Genomic DNA, 16,274 nt, shown 5'->3' on the forward strand with positions numbered 1-16,274 from the left:
GGAGACTGCATGGTCAGGCCTATGCTTTATGAAAATCCCTTTGGCCACTGAGTAGATGATGGATCACAGTAGGGAGAAATTGGAGTCAGAGGGAGACCAGTTAGGAGGCCACTGAAGAAGTCCAGGTAATGGGTGATGAGGCTCTGCATTCAGAATGGTAGCAGAGTCAGAGGAGAAGGGACAGATGCGAGAAATGTGATTAAAGGAAGAAACAAGATGTAACAACAGAGTGGATACGTGGGATGAGGAAAATGGAAAGTTGAGGAGGAAAATGGAGAGTTGAGGAGGAAAATGGAGAGTTGAGGAGGAAAATGGAGAGTTGAGGAGGGAACTGGGAGGATGATGATGTCCTCATTAGTGACGGAGAAGTAGAGTTCAGTGTTGGGTTTGTTGGGTTCAAGACATCCAATGGGTTGTTGGTGAGATATGGCTAGAGCTCAGGAGAGAAGCCAAGGCACCTGGGAGCTGATGAGATCAACAAGCATAGACCAGATGAGCCAAACACACAACTCATGATTGCAATTTCAGCGTGACCTGCAACACTCCTAAGTATAGCCCAAACCAAATTAAAATGTTCTTCTTGTTTGGTTCTTCAGTTATATCCAACTCTTAGTGACCTCATGGACCATGGCTGTTTGTGGCATTTTCTTGGCAAGGACACTAGAGTGGTTTTCCATTTCCTTCTTCAGTGGATCCTTTGTCAAACAATTAGAGGTTAAGTGACTTCTCCAGAGTCACACAACTAGGAAATATCTGAAGCCAAATTTGAACTTAGGTCTTCCTGACTCAAGGCCCAGTATTCTATCCATTTTGCTACTAGCTACTTCATGATTAAAATGTAATTGGGAAATATTTAATGAAAGCACAATAGAACATAAATAATGTTAACATGTGGTTTTCAAAGTCAATAGGAAGCTATAGGGATCTTTATAGTTTAGTGGCCCCCTTTTCTATTTGAGTTTGATGACAATGGCATGTGTGCCATAACATGCCAGAGAAGGCGGCTCCCTTCCCCCTCTCCACATGTGCCTGAGGACATTTCTCCCATCACCCACCCCTCTACCCAGCAGCCCAATGGGAGCACTTCCTCCCTCCCCTGTCTGGGGTAAGGCACGGGGCTCCCATGTGGCATGAGGGTTGCAGTTTGGGCACTTGGTCTCTAAAAGGTTCGCCACCACTGCCCTAAACCATAGTGAGAACAGAGAAGAGGGCCTTGGACAAAGCCTTGGGGGAAGACCACATTTAGTGGGTATGACCTGAAAGAACAAAGTAAACTGAGAAGGAGAATGAGGTAAAAAGACAACCAAGAGAGAGCCACCTCATCAGAAGCCAAAGAAGAGAGAGTAACTAGGAAGAGAAAGTAGGCACCCATCTCATGTTTGAGGGTTGGGCTAACTGAGTTTCTTTCCAACTCTTAATCCTGGATCCTACACTACTAAGTACTTAAAACAAGTAGGATATTTCAGTCTGGGCCCTGCAAAATGGAACCAAGAACTACCAACTACCACCATCAAGTCACCCACTACCTAGGTGGGAATTACATGGAGGTAGATTTTGGCTTGTCAGAAAAACTTTCCTGGCGATGCCAAATGCCCCAAGTAGAGCCCTGGATCCTACCACCAGAAGGTGGCAGGCCACCCCTCGCTGGAGGTCACTGAGCCAAAACGTGCTGGAGAGGGGCTCTGGAGTCGGGATAGGTCAGACAGTTGCCTTTGAGGTTGTGTAGGCCTGCTGTCTTTTGTCCACCAGCCTGGATCCGTGTCCCTCACTTCACAGTATCTATTTATGCTCAGGTCTATTCCGTTTGCCTCTTTCGAAGGTGGGGCCATGTTTCCTCCTTCCAGCAGAAGTGACCTAGTTGCTTGGGAGCTGCGAGACAAGCTGTTCATCTCCCTGCCCCTTCCTACTTCCCCCCTCCTTCACCACCACACCGGCACTGACCCCAGGAAGATTTGAGACCTGGTGATGTTACTGAGTCTCTAATCTTGGTGGCCCATTTTCAGAGGGAGGCCCTCCTCCTGCCCCATCCTTACCCTCTGTGGCACTCTCCTGTGTGATCCCATGCACTCTACATAGGAAGAAACTGAGGACCAGAGAATGAGTCTCAGAGAAAGAAGGCTCATGCCAGAGTTAGGACTAAAGCCCAGGCTTTCTGTTCCCAAATCCAGCAGCCTTTCCAGGTATATCACTTTTCTCTCCAGCAAATTGGGCAAATCCTCCATTTCTTCCATATTACTGAGGCTCAGCTATGATTCCATCAGGGTCTACTTCCTTCTATATGTTTTGGGGTTTCAGATAATATGGAGATAAAAATAATAAAATTTAATTTAAGTTTTAAAAAAAAAGATCCTCTTCCTTGGGGGCAGCTAGGTGGCTCAGAGGATTGAGGGCCAGGCTTAGAGACAGGAAGTCCTAGGTTCAAATCTAGCCTCAGGCAGTCCCTAGCTGTGTGACCCTGGGCAAGTCACTTAAGCCCCACTGCCTAGTCCTTACCAGACTTCTGCATTGGAACCAATATGGAATGTTGATTCTAAGAGGGAAGGTAAAGGTTTTAAATCATCATTAAAAAGATCTACTGTCTCACCAGGATGAGAAGAGGAGGAACGTGGGCTGCTTTAGTGCTAGGATGATGGCAGTTTATAGAGGGGGCACACACACACAGGGAGAACAAGCTGCAACCTCCAAGTACCATGGACAGCGGTGCTGCCGATTCCCTTACCTGCCTAGATGCTGCTATTCTGTGGGCTGAGTGGGCTAGTTTCCTGGGCTTCAAACTAAGAAGAGGAGCGATTGTGCCGGTTTGTTTAGCCTGCTCGGTGGCTGGCCGAGAGCTAAGTCGCGTGGGAAGCAGGATGTAGGCACGATCGCAGTTCAGTTTCCAATTGAGCCACTTGCTAGGAAGTAGCAGCTGGAGGATCCCCCATGAAGCCAATGAGTCCTTAATTATTAATCACTGACATTTTGTAGCCTGCCTTTCAATAAAATCTCACTGAGGCTCCTATAAGCTATTCTAATTTGGGCCCCAAACATTCGCCGCCCCCCTTGTCAGTTGTCTAGACTGGAGAGGATATAGAATGGGAGGCCGACTGGAAGGGAGCCTGATTCATTGAGTTCCACCCAAGGATGCTTTCAAATTCCAACTGAGCTTGATCCACCAGCAATGGCTTGTTCCTGCTGTGGAGTGTGCTCGTCCTCATCATGTGGCTTGTGGAGCCAGCAGCTTGGTGGTCCCCATAGAGAATATCTGGTCGATGAATTAGAATGACCAGCTGCAAAGGAGAAAATGGGAGGCTCTCACTACACCCCCACCCCCACCCCCGCCAGTCAGACCCTCGTATGGGAGCCCGCAGCCTCTGACTGCCAGGATTCCACCCAAGAAAGCAGGGATGCACTCCAAAAGTGACGGCAAGGATGGGTGTCTTCACTGATGTGGCGACGATCACCGTCCCACAGACTCAAGTCCCCAACAGCTCATAGCACAGCCCATCGGCAAGACTCTTCTCAGGGACAAGGGGAAGACCTCGCAGCAGAGGTCACTGTGCTAACCTGACCTGACAGACAGAGGGATGATCTAAATGGCTTTCTCCTATCACCACGGTTGTACTAGCGTGGCTCAGGCCTTGGGTAGATCACTTTTTAGAGGCTGACTCGATGTGGTGGCAAAGGGAGAACAGGGGCCGGTGCCCTCCTCGGGGTCACTGGCAACAGCTCTTGCCTTCCTGTCCCACAGCTCACTCTCCCTGCTTTCCAGCTCCTGGTCCCACACCCACAAGTGAAGACAAGGACCTTCTCAGTTCCTACAGGACCAGCTTTCACTCCACTCCTTCATTTTCATGCTATAGTGAACGATACAGAAAAATTGCTAGGGAGAAATTTGAACGCGGTGCTTAAAAATTGTTGTTATTGGGGCAGTGGTGCTGGCAGTGAATTAGAGAAATAGACTTATTTGTGGAGAAAATCCAGTTCTGCCGCTGGGCTGGTACGGCCATCCTTGATGTAGAAGAGGCCAAGAGGTCCTTGACACAAGCGGCCCAGGCTCAAGAGCCACAGGCGGCTGGGGCTGTAAACAATCAGAAAGGGAGGGGTATGTGGGGTTATGGGGCCTCCTGAGGTGCCCTAAACACTTAACTCTGCCTCTCTCTTCCCTTTTCAGTTTGTTGCTCAGCCAAACTGCCAGCAGCTGCTGGCCACACTGTGGTATGATGGCTTTCCAGGCTGGCGGCGGAGACATTGGGGAGTCAAAATGTTGACCTGCATCACCATTGGCCTCCTGTTCCCCATGCTGTCTATAGCCTACTTGGTTGCCCCCAGGAGCAACCTGGGGCTCTTCATCAAGAAACCCTTCATCAAGTTTATCTGCCACACGGCCTCCTACCTGACGTTCCTCTTCATGCTTCTCCTGGCATCCCAGCACATAGTCAGGACAGACCTGCACGTGCAGGGGCCACCGCCCACTGTGGTAGAGTGGATGATACTGCCTTGGGTTCTAGGTAAGTCAAACAGGTCTGCCCATTTCTAGATCAGGCTGCCACCAACTCACTCTAGCCAAGAACATCATTGGTCCCGGCGCCACATCCAGCCTCCAGGTATAGCCTTCAAGGCTTCCCACCCTCATGCCAGGAGGGAGCTACCAGGTTCCAACTGACCAAGCTCACTGGAAGTTGAAGGAGTTAGGGGTGTTGAGCTTTAAGAAGAGATGTGGGCTAGGAGTGGTGAGCAAGGAACGGACGGACGTGCTGGCTGTCTTCAGCAGGTGGAAGAAAGGTTCAGCTTGTTCTGTTGGGCTCCCGAAGGCAGAACTAGGCGCAATGGGGAGAGGGCAGAGGTGCAGAGAGCCAGATTTAGGCCGGATGGCAATCAGAGCGTCTCAAAGTGGTGATCTCTGGAGGGAACAGATTCCTATCCCTGAGCGGTTCCCAGCAGAGGCTAAACACCCTTGTCAAGGATACGTGAACGGAATTGGGTTCTAGGAGAGGTTAGACTAGAGAACCACAGAGACCCCTTCCAGCTCAGAAATTCTGTGTGTGAATCCCAGCACTGGGCAACCCCCCCACTCCCACCCCCAAGAGGAAGGCCAGCTATCATCACTTCCATACGTGACGAAGGTCACTTAAGTGGGAATCCTGGCATTTGTAGCATAGCTGACTTCCAGCCACCTCATTCACGATCAGAGGCTAGAGACCAGGCTTTGTTTAAGAGCCCACCAGAGAGTGTGCAGCTCCCCCAAACAAGGGACGGGCTCAAGCACAAATGGTGGAATTTCTCCCATCAGTCAATGGGAAGGGGAGGGCGGGTGATCTCTTTGCCACCTCAGAAATTCTAATTGCCCTGGCTGACTTCGCCCATCCCCTGCCCACTTACTCCCAACGGTGCCCCATGTGCCCTGCCAGGCCCTCCCTTGGGGCAGAGGCTCTTGTTAACGTGCAAAGGTTAGCCATGACACTAGCTGCTCTCGAAACCAAGACGAGGCAAAGGACATTGACCCGAGGGCAGCGGGAGGACTCGGTTGTATATATCTCGGTTCCTGGTGTCCCACAGAACTTTCAAGAACTCCATGATTTGCCATCTGTCCACCTTCAGCTGCTCAGAAATGGTGGTGGCTTTAGTGAGACCACGATATTCCCAGCATTTGGCATCCTTCCCAAAGCCACCCCTCGATCTTCTTCCATGTCTAGTACCATGGGAAGGAGAGGTGAGCCTGAGTGATGCCCCAAATCACCATATGACAAATTACAGCATTTCCCCTTTCCTGGGCCCCTTAAGGGAATCCCACCCCTCTCGTGGGGCTCTGAGGACAGCCATCAATGGCCAAAGCCCAAGTCCTGCCTGCCACTGGCCAAATGGAACTATAAACTCAATGATTTTGTTTACCCCTCCTATGAAGATTGGGAGCGATGACCCCTGCTCCGCAGGTCGAACCTTTCTTTCCGTCTCTCCCTCAGGTTTCATTTGGGGAGAAATTAAGGAGATGTGGGACGGCGGCTTCAACGAGTACATCCACGACTGGTGGAACCTGATGGATTTTGCCATGAACTCGCTCTATCTGGCGACAATCTCACTGAAAATCGTTGCCTATGTCAAGGTATTGTGCATCTCCGTCTCTTAAGTCAGACAAGGCGGCCTCTTTGAATTCTTCCATTGAACCTTAGCCCATGGGGTGGGGCGTGAGTGGGGGAGGGAAAAGGTATCCACAGCTCCAAACCAGCAGCCTCATCAGCCCAGCTGTCAACCCTCCCATCAGGCAATTCCCACTATAATTTACCTCCTCTGTGCTCAGCAGAGGGGACACAGAGCCAAGACCCAAACATCCCCGGCCCTCTGAGTTGACCTTCTGCTGAGAAGGGCTGCAGCCAGATGTTTGGGCAGCCTTTCCAGGCGGCAGTGAATGGGCTGAGTCTCCCATGAATCCCGATAATTGGTTAGCCGACCTGAGGGCATCCAAGGCAGCCCCCCTGCTGGAGCCTGCTCTGGGAGCCAGCCTTCTGTGGGAAAGAGCTTCAGTCGCCTCCTTTCCTCCTTTGGTTGTGTGTGGACAGAGAGCCGGCTGGGCCCCATGCAATACCCCAGAGACCTTGTGGCTGCTGCCTGGAATTGAACTGTTCCTGGGTGAGGACAGGCTAAGTGCCATTCTGGCCCTCCATGCCACATCGCTCTGGCATCTCAGATGGGGGAGTGTGCTTCCACCGAGAGCCCCACGTCCCACCATATTTCTAACTCCAATAGCAGGAAGCAGCAGGAGGCTCGGGGAGTTGAACAGAGTGGCTAAGGGAACAAACATCTTTTAAAGCAGCCTAAGAGTTTGCTTCCTCCACACGCTCACTGTTTAATGCATAATTATCAGCCTTCTCCCAAGAAAATGTCTGAAAAGTGGGCACAAACTGGCATCGTGGCCCGTGGGCTCCTCTTGTGGATGTCTTGTTGACTCAACCAGTCTTGAGCATCCATTTTGGGGACACGTGATGTTTTTGAGGGGCTGTAAGTGCAAGGCCAGTATGGTGTGGTGGTCAGTGAGTTAAAAGAGAGGCCTGCTTGAAAGTGGGCTTGGGATGAGATGAGAAGAGGATATCTTGGAGGGGGCACACCCAACACCCCGCTTTGCTCCAGAGCATGGCTCCCTTCACTGGCAATGACTTGGAGGCATCGCATAGAGCCAGGAATTCTTACTAGTTCTGTTGATGCGTACCCCCTTTCCTCAGTTTCCTTATTTGAAAAATGGAGTTCACAATACCCGTAGCACCCATCGCACAAGGTTGTTGCAAGTCCAAAACAACATACTGTCTTTACAGCCCTTTGTAAATCTTCACCCTCTGTAGCCAGCATGTGATTGTTGCATAGCCTAGATGGCTTCAAGGGTGGAGACTGAGAGGCCACACGGTGTAGGGAACAGAGTGCTGAATTTGGGGTCAGGAAGACCTGGTTTCGAGACCCACCTCTAACACCTGGGAGCCATGGGACTCTGAACAGGTCTTGGGGTCTCTGCGTCTTGGGGTCTCTGATCCAGGACAATCAGCGCTTGGAGAACAGAACGCCCCTCCTCCTGTCCAAGGCACTGAGCCAGGGTCTACTGATCCCAAGACAAAAATGAAAAATGGCCCCTGCCCTCAAAGAGCTTCTAGTCTCCTGGGAGAGCCAGCTCTATTTCCTCTTGTGTAGAATGGGGCCTGAGGAGACCTGGAGGCAAACAGAGGCACAGCAAATTGTAGCTAGGGCTCTCCCCCGTCCTGCCTCTATGAAACCAGACCCATAACAATGCAGATAACCTCCATCCAATGCCTTCCTTCACAGGCCTAGTAGGAGGCTTCATCTGAGATCCAATTGAGCCCAACAAGTGTGGGGGTCTGGCCCGAGACTGTCTATCTAAACCCCAGGCAAACACGAGAGGACTGGATAAATGCCCGTCATTATTGTCCCAATCAGTAGTAGGCAACACCAGAGTGCACCTGGGCCTGGAAGGAATTCCTCAGAGCGAATAAAATGGCGGACAGCTGAGAAACACTTCTCCCCTAAGTCAGACTTTCCCAGCATCTCTAGGGTGGAGTGAAGTAAGGGATCCAGGGACGGCCCACCCAGAATTTTGATCTTCCAAGGGTGGCATCCTACCATACTGGGCTTGGACAATTTCTCTTAGTAAATTCCCTGGAAGACACCCACAACAGCTTGCTGCTCCCCTCTCTTCTAGGAGAATTGAGCTTCCCCTCTCATCCCCAGAGCAGCCATTGCTCTGTTTCCCTATGGGGCAGTCCCCCAGAGCCCTCCCTAACCCTCAGCCTTCCCTACTTCCCTTGAGCCATCCTGATTCTCCCAGAACCGTAACATGCTCTGCCCCAAAGCCATCTTCCCTGCCCCAGCTCTCCTACTCCCCCAAAGCCATCCCTGCCCCCTAAATCCTTTCTCCTCCCTCCAGAACCATCCTCCGCTTCCTCCTCCTCCTCCCAGAGTCCTCTCTACTTCCCTAGAACCTTCCTCGGCAACTCCTTGCATTTCTCATCCTCTAGCCACGGATCAAGTTCCTAGCCTTTCTCCAGGAGGAGCTTGCCTCTTTCGGCCTGGCTGCCTTCTGCTCTTTGCCTATCACTTGTGCGGAACGGAGGATTCCGTGGTAGCCAAGGGTGTGGCTGAATGTGCCTGGATGTTGGGGTATAAAGTGCTCCAGATATGTGCACTCGCAAGACTTGCCAAGGGTTTGTCACGTAGCCCCTTCGTTTTCCCCTGAGTGGCTCACATAGGCAGACCTGCCAGCAGACAGGTAGAGGGGAGGCAGGACAGAGGGCCTGGCTCACAGAATCCTAGAACTTTGGAGTACCTCAGTAGCTAGCTTGTCCATGTAAAAACTACCGAGAGGCCCCGGCCCTGTTCAGGGGGCATCCAGCCCCTGCTGGAGAGGATGCCCACCATTGCACTTGGGACAGCTCTCCTTGTGAGGCAGCTTTTCCCAAGATTCCGCGTCGGTTGGCTCCCTCCACCTTCACCCTCTTGCTACTGCCTCGACCCTCCCCGCACAGTCCTTCGCATCTTCTCCAGACTACCTGATCCTCCCGTGGCCTGGATTCCCCGCCCTTCTTGGCCTCCACATGGTCAGTGAGCTTGCTGAGCGAATGGTGATTTCCCAACGTAGAACACTGGCTCTAGTCCTGCGTCCATCATTCGCCAGCTGTGTGAGCCTGGGCAAGTCCCTGCCCCTTGCTAAGCCTCCGTTTCTTCTCCTGTTAAACGCAAGTAACATTCTCTTTTCCTCTCTATCTCACAACGTGGCTCTGGCCAGCTAAGTGCCTATTTCGGGTCATGATAGACCCTAGGGGTTTTGTTGTTCAGGCACGTCCGATTCTTCTTAAATCCATCTTCGAATCGATACCATGGATTGGTTTTAAGGCAGAAACGTGGTAAGGGCCAAGCAATCGGGGTTAAGTGACTCTCCTAGTCACACAGCTCAAAAGTGGCTGAGGCCAGATTTGAACCCAGTCCGTAGGCCCAGCCCTCTCTCTATCCACTGAGCCACTTGGATACCCCAGTCTTTTCTGATGCTTCATGACCCATTGCAGTTTTCTTGGCAAAGTTTGGTTTACCATTTCCTTTTCTGGCTCATCTGACAGATGAGGAAACTGAGGCCCAAAGAGGAGAAGCGTTTCACTCAAGGTCACACAGTAAATAGCAGAACAAGGATGTGAACTCATCTCCTCACTTTTAAGCCCACTTCTTTCCACTCTGCCTCTAGTACCACCTCCCTGTGGCACTCTGAGGTGGGCCAAGTGCTCTTCTGCCAGAATCTTGTGAGGGGCGTAGTGGAGGGAATGCTACCTCCGGGGAAAGATAAGGAGTTGGAAGTTGAGGATGTCTTGAGTCCTGGGGCAGGACCCAGGCAGGGTTGTACATGGGCACACGGGGGACACACACGCTGTCGAAAGAACCTTCCTTGGACTAGAGCCGAAGCCGGGTGACCACCTGATGGACAGAGTGGGTAGGCTCCGATCAGGCTAGATGGCAACCCTGTGATTGTGAGGCGCTTAGCACCGCTCCCGCATGTGAGCCCAGATGGGAACCTAAAGCTTCCTGACTCCAACGGCAGCGGGAGAGGAGCTCAAGGACGGAATTGTAGCACAGGCCTCAGAGCCTCCCGAGGCCCAGCCGCTCTGGCGTGCCTTTCTCCCATGTACCCCCTGCAGCTTAGCCTTCCTACGACTTGTGCTTCAAATGCCCATTTTCAGCTGTGCTCTCTGAGATCTCTCCTTGAAGACACAGCCATCTTCTGCCTCTCTTTGTATCCCCGGGCCCTCGCACATAGTAGGCACTTCAGAAATGTTGATTGATTGATTGGAGGTCAGAATTCAGGGGTCTGCAGGGCTGGGGTGCTAGCTGATAGCAAATGAGGCTTCTCACTTGGGGCCACTAGACCTGGCTCTTCAAAATGAATTCTGGTGATGAGGAATTTGGGGAACCTGGTAACTGCTTGAGGATAAAAACTTGGGGTTAGGTCATTGCCATTGATAAAGTCCTTCTGTTATAGGAGATCGGTGACAGAGAGAAAAAGTGACAGAGACAGAGAGACAGCGAAACAGAGACAGAGAGACAGCGAAACAGAGACAGAGAGACAGAGAGAGAAACAGAGAAACAGAGACAGAGAGAGAGACAGAGAGACAGAGAAACAGAGACAGAGAGACAGAGAGAGAAACAGAGAAACAGAGACAGAGAGAGAGACAGAGAGACAGAGAAACAGAGACAGAGAGACAGAGAAACAGAGAGAGAGAGAGAGAGAGAAACAGAGAGAGAAACAGAGAGAGGGAGAGAGAGAAACAGAGACAGAGAGACAGAGAAACAGAGAGAGAAACAGAGAGAGAGAGACAGAGAAACAGAGACAGAGAGACAGTGAAACAGAGACAGAGAGAGAGAGAAACAGAGACAGACAGAGACAGAGAGACAGAGAGAGAGACAGAGAAACAGAGACAGAGACAGACGGAGAAACAGATAGAGAGACAGACAGAAACAGGATTAGCAAGGGCCTCCTTGGTTGAAGTAGTGGGCTGAGTGTCTCTGACACTGACACCAACACTGAATGTTGGGCCATTATTGTGTACGTGGCTCCCTGGTTTATGCAGGGGCTAATGTTAGAGTTGCGGAGGGGAGTGGGATGACTATGCAAATGCTCACTGTCTGTATTTATTATTTCTTCCAGTACAATGGTTCTCGTCCCAGGGAAGAATGGGAAATGTGGCACCCGACCCTGATTGCGGAAGCTCTCTTTGCAATCTCCAACATTTTAAGTTCCTTGCGGCTCATATCCCTGTTCACAGCCAACTCCCACCTGGGACCTTTGCAGATCTCCTTGGGGCGCATGTTGCTTGACATCCTCAAATTCCTCTTTATCTATTGCCTGGTCCTACTGGCTTTTGCCAATGGATTGAACCAGCTTTACTTTTATTATGAGACCAGAGCCTCCGACGAACCCGACAACTGCAAGGGGATCCGCTGTGAGAAGCAAAACAACGCCTTCTCCACGTAAGAGCTCCAGGCCCCCAGCCCTGCCCTTTCCCTTTCTCGTCCTCTTTCCTCAGCCTTTTCCTCTCAAGATGATTCCTGGCCAGCCATAATTCTAGCTATCAGAAACTCCAGAAAGGGGACAGGACAAGAGGGGGTGTGGCTAAGGAACAGACAACCTATTGGATAGAGTGAGACAAAGCCCCAAAACAGAATTTTCCAGACAATAACAAGGAAATGATCTCTCTCCTCCTCCCTCCATCCCTCTCCCTCTTCTCTCATCCTCTTTCTCTCTTCTTTGTCTCTCTTTTCTCCCTGTCTCTCTCTTTTGCTTTCTGTCTCTTTGTCTGCTTTTCTTTCTCCCTCTCTCTTCCCTCTCCCCTCCCCCTTTCTCTTCCCCCTTTCCCCCCCTCCATCTGTCTGTCTGTCTTTCTGTCTATTTGTCTCTCTTAAACTCTGCTGGAGAGCTGGATATAGACAGTGTTGGTTGCTTTCCTTTGTCTTTGAAGGGAATGAATGGACTGCTGAGGTCTGGATTATTTCTCTGGCTCAGAAAGGCGGCCCACTGAGTGAAACTGCAGCCAAGGCCAGCCTGTTTCTTTGAGCAGGTTTCTAGCAGAGCCAACTTCTCCATTCAGAGTTTAATTGTAGATGAAATGGAGCCATCCAAGCCCCATGCCTTTAACCCATAAACAAGGGAGGTTATGACCCAGTGCTGGCTATACCCAGAGCTCCTAGAAGGGGAAATCAGCTAGTCTCCTTTAGGGGTTAGCTGTGGAAGTCAGGGGAGTAATGGTAGCCAAGAGTGCGCCCTCCCTGAGCCACCCAACCCTCATAGGGCAAGGGAGAAGCAGAGCCCCTGCCACCCAAGCTCACTACTATACCTGACCCATTAGGCCTGGAAACACTCCAAGGAACACTCGGCCCCTCTGCTGTTCCCAGGACCTGGTGTCCAAAGCATCCAAAGGCCCTTCTGCTGGCCAGCCTCTGTTCCCAGGAAGCTCTGCCTTCTCGGGCCCCTCCAGCTGCCCCTTTGTCTCTGGGTACTTCTTTCAGATTCATGCTATTTCGGGCAAATAACAAGGAAAGAATACCAAGTTGAGTGAGCAATAGAGAAAAAAAGCTAAGTCCAAGCAGGACCCCAGCTTCTACACAGGCACTTAAACAACTTAGTCCCATACCCTCTGTTTCTGTATACTTCTAACTACTATGATAATGTTAACAATTGTTAAAAGTTATAGATATCATCTTTCCATATAGATATATCAACAATTTGACTTTGTTGAAGCCCTTAAATTTTTTCTTTTTCTTATTTACCTTTTTATGGTTCTCTTGAATTTTGTATTTGGATATCAGATTGTTTAAGTCTGGTATTTTCTTCAGGAATATTTGGAAATATTCTTTTTTTTATTAAATAACCATACTTTCCCCTGAAAGAATATAGTCAGTTTTGCTGGGTAGGTGATTCTTGGTTGTAGCTCCAGTTCCCTTGCCTTCTGAAATATCACATTCCAAGCCTTCTGGTCCTTCAATGTGGAAGCTGCTAGATCCTGTATAATCTTGACTGGGGCTCCCTTATATCTGAATAGTTTCTTTCTGGTTGCTTATAGTATTTTCTCTTTGACCTGGAAGCTCTTGAACTTGGCTATAACATTCCTGGGAGATTCTTTCAATCTCAATTTACCCTCTTGTTCAAGAATATCAGGGTACTTTTCTTAGATAATTTCTTGTAATATGATATCTAGGCCTTCTTTGGTTATAACTTTCAGGTAGTCCAATAATTCTTAAATTGTCTCTCCTGGATCTATTTTCCAGGTCAGATTTTTTTCAATGAGATATTTCATATTTTCTTCTATTTTTTACTCTTTTGATTTTGTTTTATCATTTCTTAATATCTTATGAAGTCATTAGCTTCTAATTGCCCAATTCTAATTTTTAAAGACTGATTTTCTTCCATGATCTTTTGATTTTCCTTCTCCATTTGGTCAATTCTTCTTTTCAAGTCACCCTTTTCTTCATTTGATTTTTTGTTTCTTTTTCTAGTATGTCATTCTTGGTTACTAAAACACATTTTTCTTCCTTACCTTCTTGTGTTTCTTTTTCTTGTTGTTCAATTTTACTTTTTTAGCTGTTGTTTTCTTCAACTTGTCTAATTTGGTTTTTTAATTCCTTTTTTAGTTCTTCCAGAGTGTGATCCCAATTTCCAGGGTTTTTTTTGAGGTTTTGCTTAGATTTCCTTGGATCCCATCATCTTCTGCCGGTTCTGTTGTTTGTTCTTTATCCCTGTAGAAGCTTTTGATAGTTACGTTCTTTCTCTGTTGTTTATTCTTATTTTTTAAAAATTTGTTTTCTTTGGGCTATTGTTGTTGTTTTTTTGTTTTTTTGTTTGTTTTTTTGCCTGTTTACTGTAAGCTTATTGAGTCTTTCTTCTCTGTTGTTTTGCTGGATTAGGCAGGTTGTGTATTCTGCCTTGAGGTAAGCCTTTGAAAGTTTCCATCCTCTGAGGTGCTGTTTTGTTGGTGTAGCTCCAACCTGGGATCCTGGCATTGCCTAAGCCCTGGTTCTGAGTCTGGCCTGATAGGTGGGGGGTTGGTTGGCCTGCATTTTTCCATGTGCAGTTTTGCTTTTGGATCTCCCTTTTAATGTGGAAATCCCCTCTCTCTGCCTACTTTTCACATTGTGTTCAATGGGAGATCCCCTTCATTTGTCTTGTTTTGACTCCTTTCCTTTGGGGGTGATTTTAAAAATATCAATTTGGAAGGATATTCAGAGCACTTTCAGGTTTTTGCTGCTACTCTGCTGCCATCTTGGCTCTGCCCCCAAGAACTGGTCAAATTTATGTCATCCCTCAATGGATGAATGGTCAAAGGATATAAAGGAAATCAAACCTAGACAAATGCAAATTCAAACAACTCTGAGATAGTATCTCACACCTGCAAAAGGGAATTCTTTATTCTCTTTTTCTATGTTGAGTTAACACTTAGTGAATCTCTCTTTTAGTACCTCTACTTAGTACCTAGCTAACCACTAAATAAACAGAGCTCCACCTTGTTAACACAATCAGTCAGAAATGTGTGAATTCCATGATAAAAAAGTTTATACCTTCAGAGGCCTCTAATAAGAATTAAAACCTTCAGAGGTGAGAAGTGGATCCCACAAGACACTTCCCCCACCCCCAGGCAGTGCTAGACAATTAGGAAGCTGTGATTGGCCCCTGTGAAGAGGGGAAGGGACAAGAAGAAACTATAGAAAGGCCCTGAATTTCTGGGGCTGGAAAGTTGGCTTCAAGAAGTGAGGCACAGGGGCAGCTGGATAGCTCAGTGGATTGAGAACCAGGCCTAGAGATGGGAGGTCCTAGGTTCAAATCTGGCCTCAGACACTTCCTAGCTGTGTGACCCTGGGCAAGTCACTTGACCCCCATTGCCTAGCCCTTACCACTCTTCTGCCTTGAAGTCAAAGTATTGACTCCAAGACAGAAGGTATGGGTTATAAAAAAAAAAAAAAGAAGTGAGGCAACTTGAGGAAGAGTCAGCTTCAGGAGTCATCTTCAGCTTGAGTCATTTTGACCTGCCTCTTGGAGGAAACTTGGGTGAGTGAATAGTTGGCTTTCCTCTCCTGACTTCCGGAGAGAGTTTAACATCAGTTGAGAGGGTTAACAAGTTGTACCTGGCTGAATTGAGCAACAGAGCAATATTTAGTGTGACAGGCTAGACATCTTCTCTATTCCTTTTTGTATTTCTCTACTTTCACTCTTTACACCTCTTTTGTAAATAAAAGCTATTAAAAGTCATTTTGACTTTGAGCTATAATATTTTAAGTCAGCAACTACCATCTTATTTATAATGTTCATATATTTTAGTCAAAACATTAAAACTTAATTCCTACACACCTCTCTAATTGGCAAAATGATAGAAAGGGAAAATGACTGGCGGGTGGGGATGTGGAAAAATGTGGCCATGAATATTATGTTGGTGGAATTGTGAACTAATCCAACTATTTTGGAGAGCAATTTGGAATTGCTCAACCCAAAAGGTTATGAAACTGTGTATACCCTTGGACCTAGTAATACCACTTCTGAAGTTATATGATCCAAATTGTCTCCTTCCCTCCCCACTCCTGGAGCTAGCAAGCAATTCAATCTATTTCTATATTGTTCATTTCGTGAGTGAATAATCATGTAAAACCAAAACTCCCCAATAAAACCCCAAATAAATGAAAGTGAAAAATCATATGTTTTCATCGGCATTCTGACTCCAACAGTTCGTTATCTGGAAATGAAGAGCATTCTTCATTGTAAGTCCTTCAGAATTGTCCCAGATCACTTACTGCTGAGAGGAGCTAAATCTATCACAGTTGATCATTGCACAAGATTGCAGTTACTGTGTACAATGTTCTCCTGGTTCTGCTTATTTCGCTCTGCATAAATTCATTTAGGTCTTTCTAGCTCTTTCTGAAATCCTCCTGTTCATCATTCCTTACAGCACAAGAATATTCCATCACCATCCTAGACCACAATTTATTCAGCCATTCCCCAATGGATGGAATCCCCTCAATTTCCAATTCTTTGCCACCACAAAAGGAGCTGCTAGAAATATTTTTGTACAAGTAGGTCCTTTCCCCATTAGCAGATTGGAAGGACTTGCACGAAATAATGCAGAGCAAAATAAGCAAAACCAAGAGAATGTTGTATAAGTACCAGCAATATTGTTTGAAGAGTAACTGTGAATTATTAAGCTATTCTGATAATATGAACACTCAATCATCTAGAAAAGACTTAGGAAGGAAAATGCTATCTACCTCCAAAG

The 16,274-nt window shown here is 48.1% G+C and overlaps 1 protein-coding gene across 1 annotated transcript in view; it reads left to right on the forward strand.

The window, feature by feature from the left end:
* The window catches only part of LOC103098855 (short transient receptor potential channel 5-like), a 39,648-nt gene extending 23,950 nt beyond the window's left edge, over nucleotides 1-15,698 (forward strand). The window contains exons 4-6 of the mRNA XM_007507621.3: nucleotides 4,154-4,490; nucleotides 5,943-6,082; nucleotides 11,168-15,698. Of these exons, the coding sequence (XP_007507683.3) occupies nucleotides 4,154-4,490; nucleotides 5,943-6,082; nucleotides 11,168-11,494 (804 nt within the window). The 3' untranslated portion in view covers nucleotides 11,495-15,698. The remainder of the gene's footprint in view (nucleotides 1-4,153; nucleotides 4,491-5,942; nucleotides 6,083-11,167) is intronic.
* Nucleotides 15,699-16,274: the final 576 nt, after the last annotated feature.

The sequence above is a fragment of the Monodelphis domestica genome, chromosome X, assembly GCF_027887165.1.
Source record: "Monodelphis domestica isolate mMonDom1 chromosome X, mMonDom1.pri, whole genome shotgun sequence".
In the NCBI taxonomy this organism is placed as follows: domain Eukaryota; kingdom Metazoa; phylum Chordata; class Mammalia; order Didelphimorphia; family Didelphidae; genus Monodelphis; species Monodelphis domestica.